Source organism: Mastacembelus armatus, chromosome 6 (genome assembly GCF_900324485.2).
Source record: "Mastacembelus armatus chromosome 6, fMasArm1.2, whole genome shotgun sequence".
NCBI lineage: Eukaryota > Metazoa > Chordata > Actinopteri > Synbranchiformes > Mastacembelidae > Mastacembelus > Mastacembelus armatus.
Genome location: NC_046638.1, coordinates 10,170,961 through 10,197,450, shown reverse-complemented (window position 1 = coordinate 10,197,450; position 26,490 = coordinate 10,170,961). Strand labels below are relative to the sequence as shown.

Sequence of the window (26,490 nt, the reverse complement as noted above, 5' to 3'; positions counted from 1 at the left end):
ACTGTGATCTTCTTGTGTTTGTGATGATGGTTGTATTTCAGAACATCTGGCCCAGAACATCTCCAAGTCACACATGGAGACATGTCAGTATCTGAGGGAGGAGCTGCAGCAGATGACCTGGCAGGCCTTCCTGCAGGAAGAGGTGGAGAGCTACCAGAACAAGGTAGCTTGACCTCTGTGTTGGCCTCCACAGCAGTTACAGTAATAAAATACATTGTTTCAAACCAGATAACCCATTCTCTGTCCTATCCGTTTTTAGCCCCGGGAAGTCATGTGGCAGCTGTGTGCTATCAAAATAACAGAGGCCATTCAGTATGTGGTGGAGTTCGCCAAGCGCATCGACGGCTTCATGGAGCTGTGTCAGAACGATCAGATAGTGCTGCTGAAAGCAGGTATGACAGCCTGTCAACATGGCCTGCTGCCGTCAAACTCACCCACCACCACCACCACCACCCCCACCCCACTGGCATTGTCGCAAGGGCGTAGCTGACCTGACTGCACAAAGCCTTCTTCTTCTTCACACTCACAGACAGTGTCACAGAGGCCCTATCCTGCTTGTTTCCTCTCTCTCTGCCACACTGTTTCCCACTGTTTATTATATACATAGCAAGGATGGACACAGTATTAGATAAGCGGTGTGTTCCTGTGCTCAGATAATACCTATCATGACAGCTGCCATTTCCCTCCTTTTTCCCAGCCTGTTCAAGCTGCTCTCATGAAGACAGACTTAAAGAATATTAAACACAGCTATGGCTCTGTGCACACTGTCACCCACGTTTATGCATAAATACATATGCTTAAACACACAGATACATATAGACCACATATGCAGCAAACAAACATGTCTTCTTCTTTCCATGGGTATTATTTACATTAACACAGCCCATATGAATAAAAAATGGAGAAGAAAAAAAAAAAACCCCCAAAAATACTGAGATTCCTTGTCATACATGATATTTTAAAAACAGTAGCATCCCCCAAAGGTAATGGCTTCTGTTACATTTTCTTGATCCTCTTATTCACTCCCACAGAGTGCTAGGAATTGCAGGATTTAATACGTTCCATACCTATCTTGCTAAGTAAAGGTTGAATGAATAAGCACTGTCACTACTGAATGAGGCACAATTTTTATCTGGCATGTCATTATAGAAAAATAGCCTTCTGTTTATGATATTGTAATCTGCAGAGGTGATTTTTTTTTTCTTTTCTGATGGCAGTCTTCTTAATATCAAAGTGGTTGTGTTACTCATATTGTAGAAGAAAAGCACAAAGCACAATCATGTGTTTTGCATCGATGACTGATGTGTAACTGCTGGGGGGGGGGGGGGGTGACAAAGCTCAGATTCAGCATCTTATTCCTGTCTGTTTCCACAGGCTCTTTGGAAGTTGTGTTTGTCAGAATGTGCCGTGCCTTTGACTCGCAAAACAACACAGTCTATTTTGATGGAAAATATGCCGGACCTGATGTTTTCAAGTCATTAGGTAAGTGGAGAGTGTGCATGTGTGTGGGTGTGCATGTGCACATTTGAGTGAGTGTGAATCTGTGTGTTTGTGTACAGTGTTTTACTCTTTTCCTTGGTGTAATAGCCAAAATTAGAGTCTGCTGTTCTGTTCTACATGATGCTGAAAGACTGGGAGCAAACACTGAGCATTCATCCCTGCCTCACCTGGCATTGCTGTCTCTGCAGCAGTTATTTATGGTAGAACAGAGATGTTAGTGAGGCTCTGCTGCATATGGCTCCTGTAACTGTGGAATAAATAAAGCCAGACAGAATGTCTTTAGGGAGAGAGCTATCAAAACCATCATTGATAGTCTGACATAAAATATCTCAGGCGAAAGCAAATAATATTCGTGTTTGACTGCTATGACATTACTAGGAGTCTCCACCATGGATTTTCTTGCATTTCCAGCTGCCTTTTGAAAAAAAGTAAATGTGTCCCATAGTGGCAGTAAAAATGGTGAATTCTGTTTCTTAGTGTGAGTTTACCAGTCCCTGTAACTCTTGGTGTGTGTATATGAGCAAGCATGTGTATCCATCCCAGTGTCCTGTATGTTCTGTACAGAGGGGTCCTCAGTTGGGGAGGCAGAGTGATGGGCTACCCGAGCCTCGGCGGCATCCGCTTGTCTCCCTCTATTCCCAATAATTGATTTAACTAAAAGCCTCAATAGTGACCTCATTTTGCCTTGCATAACACCACCCGACTGCCAAAAGTGACTTGTCTGGGAGGCAAAACTCAGTAAAAGCATTGCCTGTTCTGTTTAAGATGCTCCCATGTGCTGTCAGCATGCCGATCTTTTTCATTCCTTCCCCTTCCTCTCCCCTCCCTGTGTGCCTCTCTCCCAATAAAGATCAAGACTGAATGTTGTTCTTTGGTCTTCCTCATCCAAAACCCTCTCTCTGTGTCCTTTGCTGTGGCAGGCTGTGACGACTTGATCAGCTCCGTCTTCGAGTTTGGGAAAAACTTGTGTTCTATGCACCTGTCTGAGGATGAGATCGCCCTGTTCTCCGCCTTTGTGTTGATGTCTGCTGGTAGGTGTCACTCACAGTGCAAAGAGGAAAAAAAAAAAGGTAGACACACATTCACCATGACAAGGAACACCGTTGCCCTCCTGTTTTTCTCTACTGATTAATATCAGTGGCACTGAATCATTTCTTTTCACATCAACCAAATGCCACTGTTTATTGGCCTACATGTGACTGTGTTAGTAACAAAAGGTTGTGATAATTTACCTTCCAGACCGATCCTGGCTTCAGGAAAAGGTGAAGGTGGAGAAGCTCCAGCAGAAGATCCAACTGGCCCTCCAGCACGTCCTGCAGAAGAACCACAGAGAGGATGGTATACTTACAAAGGTACAGTGCGACGCAGAACACACTCCCATTCATTATCCCTGAAAGAGGCTGTCTGCTAAACATGCTTTACCCCTTGTAGCAGTGTAATCTCCCACTGTTTAGGATCTTTATCCACAGGCTATCAACCATTTTTAGTGCCTCAGATTAAACTAACAGATTTCAGGGGAAGCATTCATAATATCAAGTGAAATGCCTTTTTATCAGTAAAGACATGGCAATTTATCAATTGTACCAGCTCCATAATATGAAGTGTCAAGTTTTCTTGTGCCTGAGCGCTTGTCTCAATATTTACAAGTCTGTTTGCCCCTGTGTGAGAGGGAATACACTGTAGGGAGGAATGCTTTTCACTACCATTGCTCCATGTCCTTGCCTTCCTGTGAATCTAAACAGCCTGTCTCCTCTCTCTCCACAGTTGATATGCAAAGTGTCAACACTGCGAGCGCTGTGCAGTAGGCATACAGAGAAGCTTACAGCTTTCAAAGCAATATACCCAGACATTGTGCGTGCCCACTTCCCCCCCTTATACAAGGAGCTGTTCGGATCAGACTTTGAGCAGTCCATGCCCGTTGACGGGTAGCATCCCTGCCAGGTGCCAGTGTGCCCACCGTAGGGGAATGTGGAGGAAGAATCTGAGACACTTTATTGGTGCCCTGCACAAACCAGAGTGGACAGATGGCATGCTGTTCAACTTCTTTTACAATGGAGGGGAGGGTTTAGGGAGTTGATTCTCAAGGTTTACTTTATTGAATTTAGCTCTCTTTGGAAGACTTGTGGGACCTGACACCCCCTGGGACATGAAGACAAGATAGGGATAAATAATTTCTGTCTGGTTGAATTTGACCTTTATGTGCGTATTTCAAACATGGAGCTCAAGACTCCTTTTAGCCACTTGTTAATTTTCACCACCATATATTGCATCACCATAATTACCATTTATATGTGCATCTGACGTGTCATCATATAAATTAATAATGAGCCACTTCTGATGTTAAAATAGCTAAAGGCCTCTTCAATTAGAAGATAAATCCACATCAGTATTATTTTTCAGAATAGCATCCAAAAACAGTTTCATAGTAAAAACTTTGAATAATCACACACTCTATTATCAAACTGAAATTCATAGCTGATAAATGCGCACACTCTGGTCAAGTTCAGTCATATTACTCTTGTGTTCAGTTGTATCTTTCGGGCACAGTGCTTGGAATGAAACTCACACCGACTTTGAGGGCGGGTCCATGGGCATGGTGATGCAATTGGCACCTCTCTCTGGACAATCGTTTAAAAGAAAAAAAAAAAGAAACATAGAATTCTGGTAATTCTAATGAAAACACAATGATTTTAGCTGTCAAAGACTCCATCCATCCACTATTGTTGCATAGTGAAATCATGTAAGGCCATCTGCTATTAATCCTTCTCTGGACAGGTGCCCTGGAGAAGCACAGGGCACCAACACAATGAAAAGGGTCCATTCCACCTGTTTTATAATGTACTACAGGGTATATGGTCATAAGTACTTACTATACAGAAAAAAGTAATGTTTATAGAATCTATTTTAAATAACATGTATGATATTAGTAGTTAGATCATTCTTAATTGTTGAATTGATAAGGCACTTTTATTTACACCTTTCTTTAATTTAAGACTTGTATATTTACCTAGTGATGTGTTGCATGTGCACAAGAAATACAAGTTGAACCATGGTCTCAGAGGCTAGTCCTGCGAGCTGCAGATGATACTGGAAATCTGGAAGTGTAAGGGCTGTCTAGTAGGCTGGCTGGCGTGGCTGCTTGCTTGTTGGTGAACAAAGAGGTATGGCTGAGAAGGCATGTTAGAGACACACTCTGTGTGACACCTGTCAAAATGTAGCACTGGCGCACCTTTTAGTGAGATTCGCATACAAAAACAAACAACACACTCTTGTAATATTTCAGTATGACGACTTTTTGGTATGTTATGAAGACACCCGGACTGTATAACATTTGTTTGAACCTTTTTTGAAATACAAAAAAAAAAAAAACGAGGTATTGTATGTTTCAACACCTGCAATACACCTATGTTTATTTTCTTTATTTTCTAGATATCTACTACTAATTTTACTGTGAAAAACTGTGTGTTTTATGTAAAGAAGCCACAGGAAAACATAAAAAATAAACCTTTTCCCAGCCAGGTCTCACCAAACCACAATGAACAGTCTTGTGGATGAACTGGAAAGCTCAAATATTAACTCTAATCCAATTCTTCCATCTAGTGGAGGATAAAGATATAGCAAGCAGGTTAATGGTTCACTGACAAAGATATATGCTCTCACCTAAAAGCACATTAATGAGGCTTCTCTCAAAATGTTTTGTTCTTTTTTATTTTTTTCTGAGTGACTTTATCTGCCTTCTCACCACAGCCTCAGCCCAGCAACGCCACAACAGGACACAGAATAACCAGTGAACGGAAAGTGAATATTCAAAGCCTTGTCTGGTAGTAAAGCTTCTATTTTTGTAACATGTTTTGGTTATTAAACTCATGAAAGAGAACGAGGGAGAGAAAAAGATGTCAGGTAGCACTTAACTATATTCCCGCAATAATTAGACTAGCTGTTGTTTGTGTGATTAGGGAAGAAACATAAAAATGGTAGGACAAGTGCTATTTTCAGAATGCTTTGTTGTTTTTGTGCTTTTGTTTTGTTGAATGTGTCTTTCTTGTCAGTGTGGTAGTAAAGTGGTAGGAAAAAAAAAAAAAACCCTGGATGTGCCAAACGGTAGTCGTTGCTTCCGCTTTCCAGTCTACTCGTCTGTAATGTAGAATGGATTCCTAAGACATTCCAGCAAACTCAGTAGCGGCTTCTAGAAATATCTTTTAAAAAAAAAAGAGAAAAAACAACTGCAAAAAAGAAGAAAAAAAAATGATATCCCTTTAGAAATTCAACAAAAGCATGTTAACACATCTGTCACCGACCGTAACATAGAATCCAGTTGTTTGTCTTTTGTTTTCTGTTTGCACACTATCATTCCTCTGCCGTGCAATTTGTACAAGGCGTTAATGCCTTGTGCTGTCACCCCTCAGGGAAGAGTTTCTTTTGCGCTTTCTGTTTGAGAGGACATTTGTTTGCACTCATCAGGTTTAGTTTGTGTTTTCTGTTCAGGGATGTTCCATGAGAAGTGGGTGAGATTAGCATTTGAATATTCATCACTGAGTTCTTGAGAATTTTTACAGATGTCCTTAAGGGGGCCTTCAGCCACTCAAAAACCACTGCACCCCTATGGTCAAGGTAAAAAAAAACAAAAAAACAAAAACAACAAAAAAAAAATTCATTTGTAAAAATAACCAACCGCATCACTTTTACAAACTGCAGTTTTATCAGTACACAGCATATTCCTGTCACACAAAAAAATTTTGGTTACAAATGGTGTCATCAGGGTCTTTAAAAATGATAATGCTCTTTGTTAGAAAAACCAAATATTCTTATGCAATACTAAGATCTGTTGTGTTTGGGTTGTAGTAGATATGCTGTACCTAAGTAATAATCTCTGTTTTGATCCAATGCTATTTGGATATGCACAAGCCCTCTACGACTAGTAAACCTCAGTCTCCCAGCAAAAGAAACCCAGTCTGGAACACTGCTAGACAATCCAGGTTGAGAGGCCCAGTGGCCCAGCAAGAGCAGCAAAGATGATGAGGTGTGAACGCTCAGGGAGGTAACAGGTAGACCGAAGACGCAGCCCGCTTTCCTCTGGACAACTCTAGAGCATTTTCATTAGCTCTTTTTTGTGAATTTATGAGGTCTTTGAATTTCCTTGAAAGCAGCCAGTGGATAAAGTGGAGGCTGAATGTTGTGGCACACTAAACATGCAGCACAGCAGAAAATAATGGAGAGATGGAGATTTAGCTGATATCCTGTTATTTATTAGCAAAAAAAGAATTCAGTATTTTGTCAGATGTAGCAAAGGTCTACTGCTGAGAGGATTCCTTTCTCATAATAAACAAATTTGTTCTTTTTCATTCAAGTCAAAATCGTTGAGTGGCTTGTAAAATGTTCAACAAAATAAAAGAAGCAATATGCCTTGTGTTACAATTACGGGTCTCTACACTGCAGTCATCATCCTTTTGAATATAGTACATGTCTAGAATACATGAGTCTAGAATAAAAAGTAAAAAAGGCCCACTTCTAGGTTTTCATCCTCTTATATACTGATATGGTTGCGATATTGGCAAAAGAGCAGAAAATGGTCATCAAACATATGAATACGTGTGTCTAATGATAAACTGCACCTTCACACAGGCCTGTAAAGTGATGTCCTTCTGTATATTCTCACTTGAGATATCCCATTTTAAGTAAGGGATCGATGCTACAGTAAGTGTGCTATTCAATCAGTGTATAGTATAAAGTCAAATGTGCTGGTCCTTCTGTCTCTGCTCTGTTGTCTGTTTGTAAAAGGCAATATTGTGTGCGTGCGTGCGTGTGCGCGTGCATGTGTGTGTGTGCTTGTTCTCACAGTGTTTGAATAAAATAAACCCCAGACAAGGCTTTAATAATTACAGAGGAACAGGGTTACATGGACAAGGAGGTCTTGATTTTATTTTGGACTATAAAAAAAGGTTTTAGCAATGAAATGTTGAGCTTGATCCATCCATAGTAGGTGTAAGTTTCTAAAGCATGACATAATGCCTTCAACAATTCATAGGTCTGTCCAGTGCTGTGAGTCAACACTGACCAGCTTCACAGTGAAAACATCCTCTGCTATCAGTTCAGACAGCACAGCCGCAGCCTAAGCTGAAGTTAATTCTGGACTGTAAATTATGAAAAAGAGTCTTCTTGGCCAGAAATTGTGAAGATCAGTGTTATGTCACGCTTAAAATTGTACTGGAGTGTCGGTGTGTTACCCAGAATCCAGAGTCAGTCATCACATTTAAACAGAACTCATTTTCCAAAGCACAGCTGATAAGGATTTCTGATTAAAAATATGTTTAAGAATATAGTTTAAAAAAAATGAAAAGCAACTTTTAGCCATAATCGAATGTCAAGCAATAATATATGTCTGTGTATTATTTTTGATTCTTTTGTGCATAATAGTCTTTGAACATCTGCATGTAAATACACCTATTATTTATCACCTTTTGGTTTTGTTTTATTTTTTTTGTTGATTTTGTGGATGTTTTTATGTTTCATCTGTATATTTGACCAGTTCTGTTCCCAGGTGGAGAACTAAGAACTTGACATGGCCTGTATGCTGTATATCTTATTTTCTCGCTCTTTCTCTCTCCCTCATTCTCAGCTGTTTATTCACCATATTTAATGTTATTATTGATCACATGTATAAAGGTAGCTTTGTAACTTCTGTCTGTATAGGTAAGAGGAAAATACTGCTACTAAGGCCTACCCAGTGAAAAATATTTATCTGTTTATCAATTATACCATATTGTACGATAACTCTGTTTCCCTCCTTTAGGATTAGTTTGATAGCAATAGGGTGTGATGACATTTATTTTGTGTTGCCCTGATGTGTGGTGCTAGGTAAGTTAATTTTGTGAACAAAGTATTGATTCCTAAGCCTGGCCGACCTATTAGTTTATTAATTTCACTGCATATTAATGTATTATTGATATTAGGATGCAATAAATAATAAGGATGATAATGAAAATGATAGTGGTAAAAATTACCCAGCCAGTACCTGTATCAGTGTGCTAGTCTTGGGATAAGGCACTTATTTCCTTCTGACTTATAGCAAAGCTAGTATCTGCTAATTAACAAGCTATTTAAGGTTGCTACTCTGGTTTGTGGAAAAATTATAATAATCAAACAGAAACAGCAGTATTGTGTTTTTTTTTTCTTTGATTGTAAAAAGAACCACTCACTGAGGCTATAGTTTGTCAGGTTTTAAGATACTAAATATTTACCTCTCTTGTGTCTGCATAGTTCTTCACCTGATGTGGTGCTTGGATTTCATTTAACAGAGCCTTGGTATGCTTTTTTTTTGTTATTCCCCAGTTTAGATCGTCCTGAAACAGTGGTTTCTTCAGACCAGTGACATAAATGTACGATGTGTTACAAATGTACCAGAAGGGATTGCCATTTGAAGACAAAGTTGACCTTTTCTCTCCACTCTGTAGCAACTATCCATAAGAATATGCTTGCAATAATACACAACGTATCACACTGAGTGCCTCTCGGTGTAACAAGATGCATACATGGTTTTGATTGTCTTTTTTTGTGGTTTTCCAAACGTGTACTGAGGTGACAATGTATTTTGTACATGAGGATGACTTTCAACACTTGCATACTTCTGATGTTTCTTCTTTCTTTCTGTGCTGTTAATCACTTTCATGTGAGTTAATGCACCATGTTAAAGGGTTTCAGACTATAGGTAATCTGTTTAGAGTGTACATGTCAGCCCTCATCTTGTTTGAGAAACTGGGAAGTTTCTTTAATGTCGATCTTGAATGAGCAAATAAATGCTTGCAGATAATACTACAGAAAGGTTCACCTGCACAGTTTTTTCTTGATTTGGCAAAAGTAACAGGCAATCCACATCTTCATTTTCTGTTAGTTTTAAATCCAGTTTTTGTTTTTGTTTTTTTTGTTTTTTTTTCTCACAAAAAACAAAATTTACTAATGCATTGTATATCAAGTACTTGTATGTGTCTGTAAAAGAGGCTTACAATACATCTGGATTTCTTTTAACGTTCTGTGTTCAATGTGCACTCAGTTGGTTGGGGTAACTTAACATGAAGGGTGGGTGATGCAGGGGTGGATTTTTGTCCATGCAAAAAGCAGTACAAATTATGGGAAAGCTGAAACTAGTGTGTGGTTGTCACAAATTTTTAAGTCACACGTTTGCTACTGATGTTAAAATGGGGACAGATGATCATGTACCTTTTTATCCAACTCTTTTGAACTCTCTTTAGCAGGTAGTCTATTCACAAACGTAGTTTTGCTCCTTCTTGTCTGATTCTTAAATATGAAAATAAGTATTTTGATTCATTTTGTAAATACAGCTGTAAAGAAAAATAAGAAATTTAATGTTGTCTTTTAAATACTTTTCATTCTAATATGAATGTTGTTATATTGTACTTAGAAACTGTACCTTTAATATTACCTTTATTAAAAGTGCATTGGACACATCGATTTTAGATGTGCTTTATGTGCTGTTATCCCATAATAAAATTTACCGCTTGTAAAGGGGTTTTATTTTCTGATTAACTCTCTCTCTCTCCCACACACATACACACAAACACACACACACACACACAGTCCAAGGCAATACTAAAAATCAAATCTAAAATATTACAGTGTATTTATATTCTTGGCCATATACGCAGCTTGATAACCATTATGCAAATTAATGCTAAATTAAATTAAATAAGTTAAATTAAGACAGTGGTCTTGTCAGATTCATCTATCAAAATATGTTTTAACAACTACAGAATATCTCCCTCTGAACAGAACATGAGTCAATCTAATAATTTAGGCCACTGAACAATATGTGACTGTGAGTGATTCTGTCCAATTTGTGAATTATAGAAGAAATTTGTAGTATTATGAATGAATACAGCTTTGTGGTAACTAACTAATAATATAAAATTTAGAGCTTGACAAACCTGACAAATTCTATGTAACAGATCCCCATGACCCTAACTTGGTATAAGCGGGTATAATGAATGAATGAATGAATGAATGAATGAATGATTTTCTAAGTTTTTAGGGGAAAATGTTTTATTGTAATGAATTGAATGAATTGGCCAGACAGATAGATTGATTTGTTGTATTCAAATATCCATTAATAGTCAGATCGATTACATTTAATGTCCAGAGGGGGGCAGCAATGTACACAAAGCTTTAGTATCACCATAATTTCGCCAGACAAAGATGTCGTCTGGCAAACGTTTGTTAGCTGGCTGGTTATGGTCAAACATAACGTTATTTACAGTCACGAAAACGTACCGTTAATATGTTTCTACGGAACTTTGGACGGTGACAATAATGGACCTAGTGTGGTAAGTAATGCTTCCCTGCAAACTTGTCACAGTTGTAGATTTTATGCCAGTTCAATTTATCTAGTTACACCAAACTTTAGGCGAGCTAGTGTAAGCTAACAACCTAGCTTAGCTAGCTTTGAAGACTTGTTTTGACGGCTAGCAATGCTAACCGAAGGTTAGCTAGCTACCTACGTTCATAGTCAGTGAGCCGGTGATGACTGTAATGTGGGTGACTTTAGCTTTTATTCGCCAACGTTTGACATAAACTTTCATTTAAAACAGGAAGATTAAACTGAGTTGCATCACGCCGGGGCAACCTGAGCTAATGTTAGCAGTCAAGCTGCTGTAATGAGACAGGACGTTAACGATAATTTAGTGCTAGCGTTAACTTAAAAAGGCCACTGAAGTGATGCGTTAATGCTATTTTAAACCGTATTTTGTTAAGCCGTATAACTAAGTATGCTGTTATGATTTATTAGTGCAACAATAAGATCATCGTTACTGTTAGTACGTTGAGCCTAGGTTAGCAAATGTATCATTCTGTTTAACAGGAAGTTAATATAATGTTAATTAACCTAAAAATATAAATAGCGTTGGCATATATACACTGGTATTTGTGTTCTAGCAGGACGCTGTCCTGTTTACGTGCGACCATGATTTACACTAAATGTTTAGCTAACAGCTACGTTAGTTTTTATTTTGAAGGTTGAAACGGGAAGTTGTTATGACCTTGACTAGCGTGAGTTATGTTCGCTTGATTACGAAGGTGCGACATTAGCTATTCCAAACATATTATATATGTAATCACTGTATGCATATTTGCACATCTGTACCTTTAAATCCTTGCACTCATATTGCAATAGTTCATACTTTGTATATATAAAACTATACATATTCAATGTGTGTATAATATGATTCATTTATCGTGACTTTTTGGTGCTGTTGTCATTTAATGCTGTGTATGTGCTTGAAAACCAGTGTGGTATACACTATTTATCAACTAAGCAAGATGAGTTGAGAAAAGACCAAGCAATACCAAATGGTTCTTGTAATTTTTACTGTTTAGCTACAGTAAATGTTTTCAATGGTGTTACCAGCTTCATGTCAAACTCACTGCTTTTACAAATACCTTTACTCAATAGTGGTATATTTTGACCAGCAGAAAAGAGTGCCACTACAGAGACATTCATTTCATAGAGTGTGTTATGTTAGGTTACGTCACATTACGTTACTCTATTTCATATTATGTTATGTTTAGGTACAACAGACTGTAATATATTTATCTCTTTTTAATCTAAGGGAGGATCCTCCAATTCCCGATGCTCCATTCTTTACCAGAGATATCTACGACAAGTATTCACTTGCACCTAATATCAGAGAACTTTGGGCCTCTCTTCAGCCGTATGTCATGAAATTGACATATTAAGCAATCCATTATTCACAAGCATTTTACTATGATAGTAAGTTTTCATCTAACTTTCTTTTCCCACATTTTTATTATTCCTCCAAGTACTGAAGAGAATGCCAACATAAAACAGGATTGTGATGTTGGAGCTGCAAAAGCCTCGTCTTCTCCTGTTGTAGAAGCTGCAGAGTTTAAGGACAAGAGTTGCACAATCGAGGAAGAAACCAATTGGAATAGCTGTGAAAGTGATGATCCATATGCAGATAATTCTGCAGATGGTGCCGAAGAATATAAGGATACCAAAAAATCTAAAGTCAAACTCAACCAACCTGTGAAGGAGGCTGGTGTTGCTTACCCTGAGCCCAGACTACCCTTCCCCTGTATGTCCAGCCTGTCCAGCAAAGATCAGAAAACGTATCTTACCTTTTTGTTGAGTAAGAAACACAGGGATCTTCCACAGGTACCAGCTTTCTTTTTTAATGTTGTGTTTATACTGGCAGCCCTTGTTTGATCTCTTTACTGAAATAATGTGTTTTAACATTTCAGAGCTTAAAGGAACGAGTAAATAATGAAGTTATGCAGTTTATGAGGTACCTGCAAGATGTGGCCAAAATATGTGCTGACGACTACAACTTTTTAACACAGGGAGCTTTGCAATATTCAGAGGTACTGGTACTTCATAGGTTGCACCTCTCATCAGTTGTTTGTGATGTTTTTACAAGTACTGAACCACAGAGCCAAAATTTGTCTTTCAGGATTTCTTCAAGGGATGTTTGGAATGCATAAAGACATTTCCTCAGTTCTATCAGATCCATGAGATGACAAGTTTGACAGGGGGGACTTTCAATCCAGGCCTTATGCTGAACTTTGAAAAACAGCTTTTGAGTATGGTAATTTTCTTCTATGAAAAAGGAGCTGTTCAAGTCAGATGTGTAGTATGACCAGATCTTATACTTTAGTTGCTGTTAATGCCATTGTCCAATTTTCTGTTTAAAGTATTGTATTGCAGAGTCAGTCTTCTAGTGTTGATTTGCTTCCTTTATCTCCATTTTTGCACCCTTTATTTCTCCAGGGCAATGTGGATATTACAGACCACAAGATAGTGCCTGCTGATGCACAGCTTGCATCGGATTATCAGAGTGTTTCATCAGAGAATCCTCCAGCTAAAAAAGCTAAGGATATGCATGCTGTAAGCAATTGTCTCAGTTTTTTAATTACTCCAATAAAGTAAGTCACAAAGATGTTTTACTGCTAGAATAAGATTCATGGCCGTGGGTCTGTTGTAACTCCATTTCAGGTCTTGCAGTTTTCACAAAAGACACCAGAGGGTGTTCATGTCTTGCTCAGCAAAACTGTTGCCAGTTGTGTTTCTGAGGAATGCTAGGCCACACAGAGTACTGTCAAAGTCTTAATTGTGCAGTTACTTTGTGTTTGACTGATACACTGGAGATTCTCATAATGTGACCTAGTCTTGTTTTCCTTTACAGGCAATCACCAGTGATGCCAATGCAGAGAAGCTGTGTTCATATTATGGCCCTCATGTTTGTCTAACTCGAAATGCTCTGGTTAGGCTGCTGGACAACCATGGCCCTGACTTTGGGGAGCAATGGGAACTGCCTGTTTGGGTCAAAATAAATTCAGGAAAAGGTACAATAGCATCATTTAGCCCCTTAGGCATTTTATGGTGGAAGACAGTATAAAAGGAATCAATGTAGGGTCTGCTTCATATGGGTAAAAAAAAAAAACAAACAAAAACAAAGCATTATCTTAGTGTGTTGTCCCTTTTTAACTATCAATTTTGCCAAAGTGCCCACAAATTATTCTAATTTATACTATTAAAATTATACTACAATAAATCTTTGTGTTCAAATCTTAAGCAGAAAATTCTATAAAACAGCATTTTATTAACACAACAAAGATACATAAGTGACTTAAGATTCATAAGGCCACATTGATATCACTGGTCTACAAATTTTGGGAAATGATCAACCCTCTGAGATAAAATGTGCTAATTCTTACATATTTTGTTTGGATGAATTATAAAACAGGCGATAAAGGTGTTGGTTGGCTAAAGTTTTGATGTTTAATGATAAAGATTTCTAATTGTCTATACACAGGCTACTATATTTGCCTGCAAGGGAGGGTGTTGTCTCATGATGCCTCTCGACACCTTACTGTAATTTATTGGTTTTTACTTATTTCTTGTGATGCAATTTTGACCTGAAACTGTATCTTGGAAACTGGAGCCAATTAACACTCTGGACACAATTTTCCTTTATTAGTGCCCCAATTCTGCTAAAATTTAGAAAAATTTAGAAAGAGCAGTTTGTACAGTGGATTTGTACAGAAAAAAAAAACAAACAATACACAGTAAGTTTTTAGAGTTTTATTGTATGCTTGTTTCCATTGGATGAAATTTTTTGATTGAACTATATTATTAATGAGGTTATTTTGATTGAATACAACAAAAATGTAGTTTCATCTAGCTTAACTGCAATGGAACAGTAGTTTATATGTTAAACAGGGCATAAGGTTTGTAGTAGTTTTACACTTAGGCTTTCAGACATAGTTTATTTTTGCATCTAATTTTTATTTTGAGAGATGAAACAGTTTTATGTTTGTAAAAAAAAAAAAAATGTAGCCGTAGAAATCTGAGATAAATTAGCATTTTGCTGTTTAATGACCTCATGGTGCCATTGTTTCAGTCTTTTACTTCATATTTCTTATTGACAGGCAGTAGTCAGAAAAAGACTGTGTACATAGACTCACCCCTTCTGAAGACTGAAATGACAGTAAGAGAGAGGAGCCATATCTACCATGAGGAGAGTTTGAAGCTCTCAATTAAGAAGAGTGGAAGGAAAAATGTGTTCCATTTAATGACAGAGCTTCCTGCAAGTGAGAAACATCTCTCTCTGGTATGTTGAGTTGCCTGTGTCTGTGTGTCCGTGCCTGTGTGTCTGTTCCTTTTCAATAATGAAGACAATGGTTCCTTGTTTTTATGTTTCTCCCTTAGGAGAAATCACAAAGAAATGTAGTGTCTTTTGAAAGCAACAGTCTTGATTTTGAGGTGGACCTCACTGACTTGGAGACATTTGGGGAGATGACACCTATTAAATCCTCCAAGTTGCAGAAGATGCAAAGTGAGCAAGATGCATCTGTAAAAGGTAAAAACGCTCCAAGTTCCCTGCCTTTAAATAAGAGTAAAAGGTCCAGCGAGAGTCTTGTAAACACAAGCTGTTCACTAGACCAGATGAGTGCCACACAGACAGATATGGATGATCCTGTGACAGAGAAGACACCTCAGCCAATTTTGAGGGAGCCCAGTGTGCCCAAGACCGAACAGATGAAGCCAGACACTTTGCAGGAAATTGGTGAACAGTTAGGTTCTCTTGGAGACTCCGATGATGAGAAGCTGGTTATTGATGACTCTTCATCTCCTGCTGCAACACAAACTAAACCAAAGACCACACCTTGCTCTTCAGACACCTCTCTTAGTCCCGGCTCTGAGACTTTTCCGATAAATTTAAAGTCATCTCCTCGTCAGAAAGTTACAAAGCGAACACGACAGTCAAGGGTATCTGGCGACCAACTGAGTGAAATCCTGCGAATGCAGACAGCAATGTTCAACTCTGTCAATGACACAGCCAAGTGCTCCCCCAAATCCCAGGAGACAAACCTACCTGCCCAATGTATAGTTTCATCTGTTCAGTCCCATCCAACATCCCTGGTTAAGCCCTGTGTGTCCTCATATTTGGAGAAAAACCAGGATGAAGATGGAGATAGTGGCCCTGCTCTTCACAGATCTGCACCAGCAGTCAACATTATTAGTACAGAGTGCAAAAGTTAGTGTAAATTTGATTTTCATTTTGCATATGCACTTTTTGTCTAAACATAAAATACATCACACATAAAATAAATTATTGTCCCTCGCACAGAGATACTGTCACAAGAACTGCAGGCAGGTGCTGAAGATGAACAAGATTACGACGCTCCAGAAGAGGGCAACCTGCTATACAAACTCTACAGTCTGCAGGATTTTCTACTCATGGTGCGCAGCTCTGTCTTACTGACCCATACCAGAAATGTAGGCAGCAGCCAAAACCAGGTATACACGTTTATTTATGACACATCCACAAAATGTCATATATTTAAGTACAAAATTCTTCAGCGGCCCTTTTTTCTGTGCTCTTGTTTTTGCCAAAATAGTATGTGCCGGTGCATGTCTTGCCCAAGCTGGAGTACCAGTTGAGTTATGGCGTTGAGTGTCTAACCAGCAGCGAGGCTTGTCAGCTGTGGACAGAGACATTGCTCCACTCCAGCACAGTTTCCTACATAGGTAAAACATGTGTAACTGTTACCTGTAATGTTATTCTTTATAAATTAATTTGCAAATCAAGGTAGAAAAGTTCTCAAATGGGTAATTCGAAGTAGTCCTTTAGCCGTCTAATTTTTGACATAAATTCCAAGAAAACAGTCAAAGTAACATTTATGTGGTTTATTTCTCTCTTCTGCTTTCCTCACTTGGCTCAGTGGAGCCCACAGCACAGACCCTCCCACAAACCAAAGCAATAGTCTTTAGATGAGTCACCATCCTGCTGTGACTGTGTGTAGTAGTTAAGTTTACTTTGTTGCCATAACTACCACCACATCACATTGTGGGAAATTATGTTGATTGCAGTGTGTAGAGCTCAGCTAAATGTTCTATACTAGCTGCGTTGACCCGCGTGGGTACTCTGGAATATAAGTCTTCTATCCTTCACAGTTATGTTTTTTTTCTGTTTAATGTATAGCTTTGCAAACAGCAAACTCTCAATTTTTCCAGTCTGTTAGCAAGATTGACAACACAGTACACACTGACAGTACAATTAGCTTGTATACTGATCCCTTATACACTGCTATTCACTGCTCTGAACAGCTTTCCCAAAAAAAAGCAGTTAAAACTGCTCACTCGGGTCAGATATTGTGCATCCATACTGAGCCTACGCCTCACTTCTGGTTGCTTGTCATGGAAAGATGACTTTTCTGCTAAATTTGATAGAGAGGAATGACAGCACAGATTGCGGTACAACGTTTGGGCTGCAGGGAAAACAACCTAGGTGGACATAAACCGAACTAACTGAAAAATGATACAGTGTAATTTGGTACGCACCGAGACTGCACCAGGGTGCACACTAACGTGTGAGAACAATGAAACAGTATACAGTATCTCCCACTTAATGTTGTTATGCAACAGGCACGGCTGATGAAAGACTTCCTTCTTTGCTTTGTGCTTCATAGGTCATCATGTGGTTCATCATGTGGCATTCTCTAATTGCGTATTTGTGCCTGTGGTTGCAGTGTCTACAACAATCCAGAATTGAAGGAGGACACTATTGAAATAAGCAGGAATTACAAGCTGGAGTGGGAGGTAGGGGAGGCCACGCGACCAACAAGCATTTTTTTACCTCCCACTCAAGCTTGTAACAACGCTGGCAAATTAACACAGACTAATTACTTCATAAGCTCTAGGAATTGTTACTGATGATGAAGTGACGCTCATGATGTGCACACTCGCATCTTTCACCCTCTGTCTCTGCAGCGCACATCAATGCACACACATCAAAACTAGCACTGCTGAGAAAGCTGCCTGACGACTGGAAACAGAACATCTCCTGTGGGTTCAAGTGAGTGTCCTACCAGCAGATGTGTGTACATGATTAGGACTAACCCAGTCACTCCTGTATAATTGTTACCTAAGAGGTTATCACTTTGAGATTCAATCAGTTTATCAATAATCCTTGTCATCAGTGGTAGCTATTACTGCCTCTGTGCTACTGCCTCTGAATATGTGTTCAGATTTAAATTCCTACCAGCATAAACAGACACCAACTTGAGTTCTCTATCCACAGGCCATCCAAGTCAGTGAATATACTGCACCACCTCCTGAAAAAGCTAACTGGGTAAGTTGATAGGACACTGAAGATCTCAAATTTTGTATATTTTTAGTGTGGAGCTTTCCACTTATTAACACTAGTTTGGCTTTACTTACTTTTTTATTTTGTTATTTAGACACTGACAACTGTTAGACAGCAGTTTTTAATTCTTTGGTTTGACGCAGAACACATAACATGTTTAAAATTTTATATTTGAGATATTCAGCCCAAAGTTTAAAAAAAAAAAGTGTATTTATTTATTTATTTTTTTTTAAACTCAGTTATTTAGTTGCTAGTGAATTGCCTGGACATATCAGGCTTTGTTGAAGATGACGACATTTTTGTGCAGTCAGCCTAGGACCAATAATGTGGCCTTTGTCTGCATTAAAGATTTACGCAATCCATTTCTCAACAACGCACAATTGATGTGACACCTTCTGTGTTCTCGAGACTCCTCATCTATGCTCCTTGAAAACAAGAAATTGCTACAACTACTGATTGACTTTGTGACGTTATTTGATTTTGCAGGTTAGATGAAGGACAGTACATAATTGCGCACAAAGCAGGGGAACCATTTGTGACCTTACTAAAAGCAGCTACTGGGAGAGCGAGTCGGAGTGCATACAACCTGCAGCAGGTCCACAGCTCTGTCCCACAGCCCCCGCTCTCTGGCCTTGTGCCCTGGGTACCTGTTGATCCAGCTGTGGTCCTGCCTTTCCACCAAGAACACAGTCGTGTCCCCTGTACCTTCCCACCAAAATCCTTTCTAAAGGTGTGTACTTGCTTTATGATTGTGGCCAAAGTTACTGTGTTTAAGAGATAGCACTTAAAAAAAAATTATGCAGAGAGAGGTATCCTTACACACGCTATAGTATCCAAAAGTCTAGATAAATTAAATGCTGTGTCCTACTAAGTTGTGATGAGTGCAAAGCCCTTGTCCATTTCCTTACTAGACATGCTAAACCTGCACACTACTGCATACTTCGCCTGCACAGGCCCAAAACTAAAAATACAAACAATAGTGTACCATCAGCAGGACTTGTTCTTACAGGTCAGTGTGATTTACTGGTGAAGATTCTGAGACACTCATTAGACGCCTATCTAAAATTCCACACAGTAAGGACATTAACACGTTGTAACTTTTTAAACAATGGAAAAAATACATTTTTAACTTTTCATTTTGATCATTAACATTTCTCACAGGTATCTCATTATAAGAGTAATGAATAAAAACATCATTGGAGGGTATAATGTTTGATGTTCCTTGAATGTATTTGCAGTTATTTAAAGAAACAATCATTTTGCCTTCCTTTGTCCTACTAGACAGCGAGAGAGGGGTCATCGCAGTCTAACAACCATGGATGTGGGCAGTCAAAGAATGCAGGAGGCAACATGAGGAACAAACGAAAGAAACGAGCAGCCAAGCGTAACAAGTATATTAAAAAGTTAGTTCAGAAGTCCATTTAAAATCCCTTATAGGATTTAATATCATGTCTTTCATATTGTTTCATATATAGTTCAGGTAAGCCAGATGAGGAGCTTGATCTGTACTGCTGAGGAAAGGAAAGGACTCCACTACACTGTCTAACATCTCATACAGGAAATACATTATGACTTTAAATATGATTGTGAGTGAGCGGCGTGTTAAATGTGTATTTAATATTTTTATTATGTACAGAAATATGTTTGTATTTTTTCAATTGTAATGTTCTGTAAAACCAACAGTAATAAACTTTTAAGTGTTGATATCAAAGTATGCTTATTGTCTGAAATGTGTAGAGTCAAGATTATATATGTTCTTTAAAATCTAAAGATGCAGAGTACCAGTCACTTTTGCAGTTTATGTGTGAAAACTTCCACAAGGCTTTAGAGCTGCCTTGCTTAAACTTGCAATGGCTTCTTCAGGGTGGAGTCATACACGTGGGGACTGGGGGGGGGGGGGAAGTGGGAGGTGGGAGGTGAAAGGGGAAGGCTTTTGTACTGTATGTTGGAAAAGTTCGACATCCACACCCATTGCACTTCTCCAGGTCCAATCTACATTCACTCAACTTTTAACAACTTAGGTAAGTTTGGTATAACTTCATACTTTAATGTTGAATGACTGTGTTTGTATTTGGGATTAAATTTACACTGAACGATTTAAAGGAATTTTCCATCTTGCAGTCAAGACTGCAAAAGAATGGCTTCCACATTCCGTTCTTTTTGCCTAAACATGTTTCTCTAGTTTCCTTTATTATGCTTTGGTTAATTAACAAATTCCTGTTGTACAGTCTGAGCTCTTTAACCTGGTGTGTGTGTGTGTATGTGTGTGCACATGAATGTATTCAGTTGTCATACCACAGTATTGTACAGTACCGTATCACTTTTTCCAGGGTGTGTCTCTGTGGCTTTGCTGTTAAGGATGTTTGTTAAGACTACGAAAGGATATGAAGGAGATAATGGATTTAGTACCATGTATTTATTTCACTAAGCACTACTCTGGATGTCAATATGACAAAGTAATGAAAAAATTTAAGTTGATGAACTCTTTGGCTCTAAGTTACAGTATTTATAACTAAAATGTACTACGTTTCTTTGCCCTAAGACATTGCTTAAGTGGCTCAAGTGATTATGTCTTAAGACACAATAAACATAACCTCTAGCGTGCTACAACACAACAAAATCGGTGACTTTGCAAGGACTGTAATGGAATTTCATATAGTGTTAACAGTTTGTTACCTTTTTCAGGCCAGTCAAAATGTCTATGGTTTCAGAGTTTCTGGGACAGCTGTCTTTCGATATCGGGGTAAAGTCATGCATTGAAGTTCTTATTTTTGTGTAGGAAATTCTCAGTACATTAAACATTGCATGCTGTTTATCTATAACTGTATACTGATGTTTGTTTTTATTTCACTCTTATGTGCCTTCCATCCTCAGAGCACTGAACCCAAGTACCCCACTGTGGTACCTGCTCCGGACTTTGACCCTGACAGAGATGCTGCCAGAATAGAGAATGCTATCAAAACCAAAGGCAAGATAGAATATTGTGCAAAATACTTCAAGGGAAAAAAAAGTTAGCGCTTGGTTGTGTAACTTCTCTCTGCAGATGAGTAGCTGGTATTTGTGAGTCAGCATCCTGGCTTAAATCCTTTTGACCATGCTGGGAACGTCTCCAAGTCCATGCCTCAGTGTTGGCAGAGCTTTGTTTTGGCCTCTGACTGAGAGCTATTGGCAAATGCCTCATCAGTAAATCTCCAACAGCCCACCGTTTTGTTGTGATGAAGAATATTTTCTATGTAAAGTTATTTTTAAAGCAGGCTGCCTTGGCTACCAGACCTAATGTATATGTGTCTATTATTGCACTAATAAAAACTACCCACTCTTGTGTTCAGCACAGACTTGATGGGCCTGCAGCTCCCATTATAATAATGAAAACAAAAATCTGATTGGACCAAAGCATCTATCATGGAAAAAATGTGTTCCTAATGTAGTGTGTTTGGGGGGGGGTGTATGGGGACTAGTTCAAATGAAATCCATACAAAACATATGTTCAGGTCACTCTAAAACATTTAGATGACATTTGTGGGCCCTGTCCAATTTAAAGGCACTCAATATTTGTCATGATAAAATGTTATGTATTAGTCTTGATTTTATTTTTCACACCATTTTCCTTGTAACTCATTTTTTCAAAGTTACATAGACCTTTGTTGCAGTCCCTGTTTAAACAGTATGGACTTATGTTTCCAAATCTGTTTAATGGTTGAATTGCACCCCCCTTTGTCTCACCTAATGTGTGCACTGTAATAACATTAGGAGTGGATGAGCAGACCATCATTGATGTCCTAACAAAGCGAACCTACGCCCAAAGGAGAGACATTGCTTTTGCATATGAAAGGAGGGCAAAGAAGGTACAGTAGGGCTGGACATAAAAATCAAAACTTTTGTGTTTTATGTGGTGGGACTCATTTTATTGATTGTTGTGTTGTGTTGCTCTTGTGTTTTGGTATTTTTAGGATATGATCTCAGCCCTGAAAGGGGCTCTGTCTGGCTCTCTGGAAACAGTGATCCTTGGACTGATGAAGAGCACAGCCCAGTTTGATGCCACAGAGATCAGGGCCTCTATCAAGGTAAAAAAAAAAACTGTGTATGGAGTGTGTGAGTGAATATGATTAAAGGATTACACTGCCCTCTGCTGGAGAACTGACAAAAATGCTTATCTTTGGATTGAGCTGAAGTATCATATATAAAAATTAATGAAGATTTCCTCTTTCTTTCAGGGCTTAGGTACAGATGAAGAAACGCTGATTGAAATTTTGTGCTCACGCAGCAACGATGAGCTGGTGGAGATTAAAAAGGTCTACAAGGAGCGTAAGTCAAAAACTTCCCAGGCATACACATAAAGGCCTATTGCATCATAATGTGATTTAAATAAAATTTAACAGCCATCGATTGATCTGGTTATGCAAAGAAAGCTAAATAAAATAAAAATATTTCCCTCAGTGTTCAAGAAGGAACTGGAAAAAGATGTGGCAGGTGACACTTCTGGGAACTTCGCTAAGCTGCTCCTGGCTCTGGTGCAGGTCAGATATGGCAGTGCCTGCCTTTTTGATTTCTACATCACAATATTATTTAAATTGGTCTGAGTCGTGTCTTTTTTTTCTGTGCAGACTAAGAGAGCTGACCCATCCCCAATTATTGACAATGAAAAGATCGATGAAGATGCCAGAGTAAGTCACCCATTCTTTTGTCTCTGGATATAAAGCAAAGTATGGCGGTGTTTATTGGTATTGTCTTGATTCAATTCAGGCACTCTATGACGCTGGAGTAAAGATCAAAGGAACTGATGTGCCGACATGGATCTCCATTATGTCTGAGAGAAGTGTACCCCACTTGCAAAAAGGTACAACACCTTGTTTTCATGTAGCATTATTGTTACAATGTTGATCACCAGGCATAAGTGGGGATTTTTGATTCCTACTTAATAAATTGTAAAATGTTGGAACCAGGTAAAGTTTAATTTTTTTTTCTCTGCTTTTTAGTGTTTCAGAGGTACAAGAGCTACAGCCCCTATGACATGCAGGAGAGCATTATAAAGGAAGTCAAAGGAGACTTGCAAAAGTCCTTCCTGACGCTTGGTAGGTTTTTATCCATAATTTGTATTATTTAAACAAAATGTACTAATAAAAATGTATTATTGTGGATATTTATTCTGTTTTTCTGTCTTTTGTTCCAGTTCAGTGCTTTGAAAACAAGCAGCTGTACTTTGCCAGCAAACTGAATGAAGCAATGAAGGTAGTTACTTTGCTGTATCTCTCTGAGGGTTGACTTTTTTTTTTTTTTTTATAACATATGTAAGAAGTACATGCACTTGTGAAAGTGCAATTTCGCTGCAGGAACACAGAATTTAAAGTTAGCAGAAGTTATCTTACAACAGTGTTGCATCAGCTGCTGTAGTTAAGTCTGAAGCATGTACAACTTAAGTGCTGACTTGTCCTTGTCTGCTCAGAGTAAAGGAGCCAAAGAGAAGGCTGTGACCAGAATTATTGTGTCACGCTGTGAGGTGGACCTGAAGAAGATCTGCTCTGAATATAAAGCCAATTTTGGACAGTCTCTGCAAAAGACTATTTTGGTAAGCAAATTATACAGCCTTCTGATTGACAGTAGGGTTTAATCTATTATGCAGCCCATCTGACCTACTCTTTTTCTGCAGGAACACACCAAGGGAGACTATCAGAAGGCTCTGTTCAGCCTGTGTGGACCAGAGTAAAATTAATTATCAGTATGAAAAACACCTCACGTCCTAAGGTGGGCTTATGAATATCATATTTGGGGGAAAAAAAAGTGTGGAATAAGCCTGACCTACTTTTTCCATTTGAACCCAGTTTTAAAAGATAACATTTTTTTTAGCATTTTGCTACATGAAGAATCTGTGTTACAGCTTTTTGTTATAACAAAGTGGCAATAAAGCGTTGTTGGAGTTATTATTCCTTACTTTCTTTGAATCCCACCTAGTGTTATGTTCATATCAATGACCAGCAGAGGGTGCTATAGTAGCATTAAAAGCAACTGCACAAATCTCCAGCTCCTCAGTGTCTCATAATAGCTGATACCTGTTAAAGAAATGGAGAGATTTTAATCTCAAATTGACATTTTTGCCTTCCATCATTATCCTTTATCCTGCTTATTAGAACCAGGAAATCAAGTGAAAAAAATTGAACACAGATACACTGTATAGACGGCATATGTATTCATTACTGCAATACATGATAAAGAAGCATTTTTCTGCAGCATGTTACATTCAAAATAGTAGGCTAGTTAAATTCAAGTTTCAGCTACATTTGAATTTGCAAACCTAGATTTAATACTTTATCAAAACAATATTGTATGATCATCATTTTTTGATAGTTATGAGAAATCATCCTCATTTTCCAGCATGAGGTTTCTATCAAGATAATTTAATCATTAGTGTGTTTTTCTGTGTTTGTTTGCTGCTAATATTTTAATTAAAGATGCTAATTTTACCTCCGGCAAAGATGATTTGCATACCACTAAACAAGCGTCTATACGCTGTGTTTCTGCTGTTTAGTTTATGGTCTCTCAGGATGAAATAACCACCAGTGTTGTAAAGGCATTTCTACTGAAGTATAAGAAAAAATGGCCCCAAAAGGCAAGATCAGTACTGCTGAACACAGCAATGAGGAAAAGGATGTGAAGGAAAGCACAGACTTAATAATCTAATGAAAATAAAGTGGTGTACTGTAGCTCAAATATGATAGAAGATCATCTATTACTGGGAGAGAAATTGCCTGATAAAATAATGCTTCTGTCTAATATTTTCTCTGGTTCAGTAGCTGAGAAGAGAAATGGCTTCAAATTTTAACAAGCACTGGATTTATGATCATTTTGTAATAATATTGATGAGAACATTAGCCTTTTGTGATGGTTTATGTTTATAGGCAATAAAAGATTAAAATATAGCGTAAAGTAAGGTAAAACTGTATTTTTGCAAAACATGCACTGAGATTTATATGTGAATATGGTGACAGATTAATCTCTGCATCATAAAGAGGAAAGTACCACCATATTTTTCCCTTTTTTTTTTTATATGAATGTACAACATGCTGTTCTGTTCAAGGCCAGCCCATTGGGACCTCCAGCAAACCCAAGGGGAACTCTCTTCTCAATTGAAACGATGCAATTTACTGTCCCAAACGCTGGCACTTCATCATTCAGAGGACTTTAACCCCATGAATGTCAAACATAGAGCATTCTTGGAAGGAGATGAAATACCTCTCATTACCATAACAACTAGAACCAGTAGACAAGCACTCAAAAGTCTGAAAGGTGAAAAATAATTCCGTATAATCACCTAAAAACATTTGAATTTGAGAATAGAGTTTTAATGACTGATTTTTTTATTTTTTTTTTTTAATAATATAAAATACCAATAAGTAACCTGTGATCATCCCCAGCTGTCAAACTATACCTTGATGGCTTGAAAGGTCAGACAAATCCTGTTCTCTCTACTAATACTTGCCCCAGATCTAACATGTGGAAACGCCCCCTCCTTCCTCCACCTCAGAGACAAAGCTCAGGCAGTGCTGCAGGCATCCAGCAGCATTAAAGTTTCACAGTACAGCTGTATAGCTGCTGCCGGCCCGCCAGACATACCAACTGCACATTGGGAAGGTATTAGTTTGTGCTTTTTATTAATTTATTACGTGGAACAGAACTCACAACTTAGAGAACCGATAGCTTTATGAGGTTTTCATTGACACATCTGAATGTGGCTCAGTATTTTTGTGCAGAGCACCACAGGATGTTTAATTATAGAGTAGTAGGCCAACAAGGCCTTCTTTTAATTGTGTGCATCTCTGTGTGTGGTTGCCTGCAGCTCTGTAGGTCGCAGGCATATTCTAAATGAGAACTCCTACAGGCTAAGCTGGAAGACCCGCTCCCTCAACTCATCTACAGAGCCGGGAGAGCCAGAGTTTGATTAATATTTTCTTAATTATCATTATTTAATTCGGCAAAACTACAGCTTCTTCACTGACAGTGTGACCTTTGTCTGTGTAACACTGAATATCCTGGCTCATTAAGGGCATGCAGAGATCCTGTATATGGTAAATAAGAGGCTGTGTCTTATACTGCAGCCCCAGGGAGAGCTGGCACCACACTGAAGGACATCTCCTTCTAAAGAATGGTGCTCTGCTGATGTTTCTGTGCTCAGACCGCAGAGCCAGATCCTCTGCCTCTGGCATCGTCAGGCCCGCTTCCTTTTATGAGGCTCAAACTGAGACAACAGCACAGGCAGATGAGCACTGTGCACTCGTCATGCCATCAGGCTGCCTCCTTTGTACAGTAGACTGGTGATTGA

At 38.5% G+C, this 26,490-nt stretch overlaps 3 protein-coding genes across 3 annotated transcripts in view; all 3 read left to right on the top strand.

Annotated features, from left to right (window-relative positions):
* The window catches only part of roraa (RAR-related orphan receptor A, paralog a), a 166,094-nt gene extending 157,447 nt beyond the window's left edge, over window positions 1-8,647 (top strand). The window contains exons 6-11 of the mRNA XM_026311417.1: window positions 42-163; window positions 260-392; window positions 1,375-1,482; window positions 2,421-2,531; window positions 2,740-2,852; window positions 3,265-8,647. Of these exons, the coding sequence (XP_026167202.1) occupies window positions 42-163; window positions 260-392; window positions 1,375-1,482; window positions 2,421-2,531; window positions 2,740-2,852; window positions 3,265-3,429 (752 nt within the window). The 3' untranslated portion in view covers window positions 3,430-8,647. The remainder of the gene's footprint in view (window positions 1-41; window positions 164-259; window positions 393-1,374; window positions 1,483-2,420; window positions 2,532-2,739; window positions 2,853-3,264) is intronic.
* Window positions 8,648-10,693: 2,046 nt separating this feature from the next.
* On the top strand, window positions 10,694-19,887 carry ice2 (interactor of little elongator complex ELL subunit 2). Its single transcript, XM_026311936.1, has 16 exons — window positions 10,694-10,835; window positions 12,117-12,218; window positions 12,328-12,682; window positions 12,769-12,888; window positions 12,978-13,112; window positions 13,295-13,411; window positions 13,710-13,869; window positions 14,956-15,137; window positions 15,236-16,064; window positions 16,158-16,327; window positions 16,429-16,558; window positions 17,801-17,885; window positions 18,111-18,161; window positions 18,663-18,906; window positions 19,458-19,622; window positions 19,660-19,887. Exons 1-15 carry the CDS (start codon window positions 10,822-10,824, stop codon window positions 19,599-19,601), a joined length of 2,838 nt encoding a protein of 945 aa, XP_026167721.1. The 5' UTR covers window positions 10,694-10,821; the 3' UTR covers window positions 19,602-19,622; window positions 19,660-19,887.
* A 193-nt stretch (window positions 19,888-20,080) lies between these two features.
* LOC113133531 (annexin A2) lies at window positions 20,081-24,095 on the top strand. The gene is made up of 13 exons (XM_026312392.1): window positions 20,081-20,197; window positions 20,862-20,919; window positions 21,051-21,144; window positions 21,927-22,021; window positions 22,127-22,240; window positions 22,391-22,481; window positions 22,614-22,693; window positions 22,781-22,840; window positions 22,920-23,013; window positions 23,153-23,248; window positions 23,347-23,405; window positions 23,620-23,742; window positions 23,824-24,095. The coding sequence occupies exons 2-13, from the start codon at window positions 20,872-20,874 to the stop codon at window positions 23,878-23,880; spliced, it is 1,011 nt and encodes a 336-aa protein (XP_026168177.1). The 5' UTR covers window positions 20,081-20,197; window positions 20,862-20,871; the 3' UTR covers window positions 23,881-24,095.
* The last annotated feature ends 2,395 nt before the right edge of the window (window positions 24,096-26,490 follow it).

What these genes read in the sequence shown, in the direction of transcription:
- ice2 (XM_026311936.1), top strand. An exon ending in AAAAACAGCTTTTGAGTATG is followed by an intron (nt 13,113 to 13,294) that starts GTAATTTTCTTC and finishes TTATTTCTCCAG; the next exon opens with GGCAATGTGGATATTACAGA. An exon ending in AAGCTAAGGATATGCATGCT is followed by an intron (nt 13,412 to 13,709) that starts GTAAGCAATTGT and finishes TTTCCTTTACAG; the next exon opens with GCAATCACCAGTGATGCCAA.
- LOC113133531 (XM_026312392.1), top strand. Translation starts at nt 20,872, where the DNA reads ATGTCTATGGTTTCAGAGTTTCTGGGACAGCTGTCTTTCGATATCGGG. An exon ending in TGCTCCTGGCTCTGGTGCAG is followed by an intron (nt 22,694 to 22,780) that starts GTCAGATATGGC and finishes TTTTCTGTGCAG; the next exon opens with ACTAAGAGAGCTGACCCATC. An exon ending in AGATCGATGAAGATGCCAGA is followed by an intron (nt 22,841 to 22,919) that starts GTAAGTCACCCA and finishes GATTCAATTCAG; the next exon opens with GCACTCTATGACGCTGGAGT.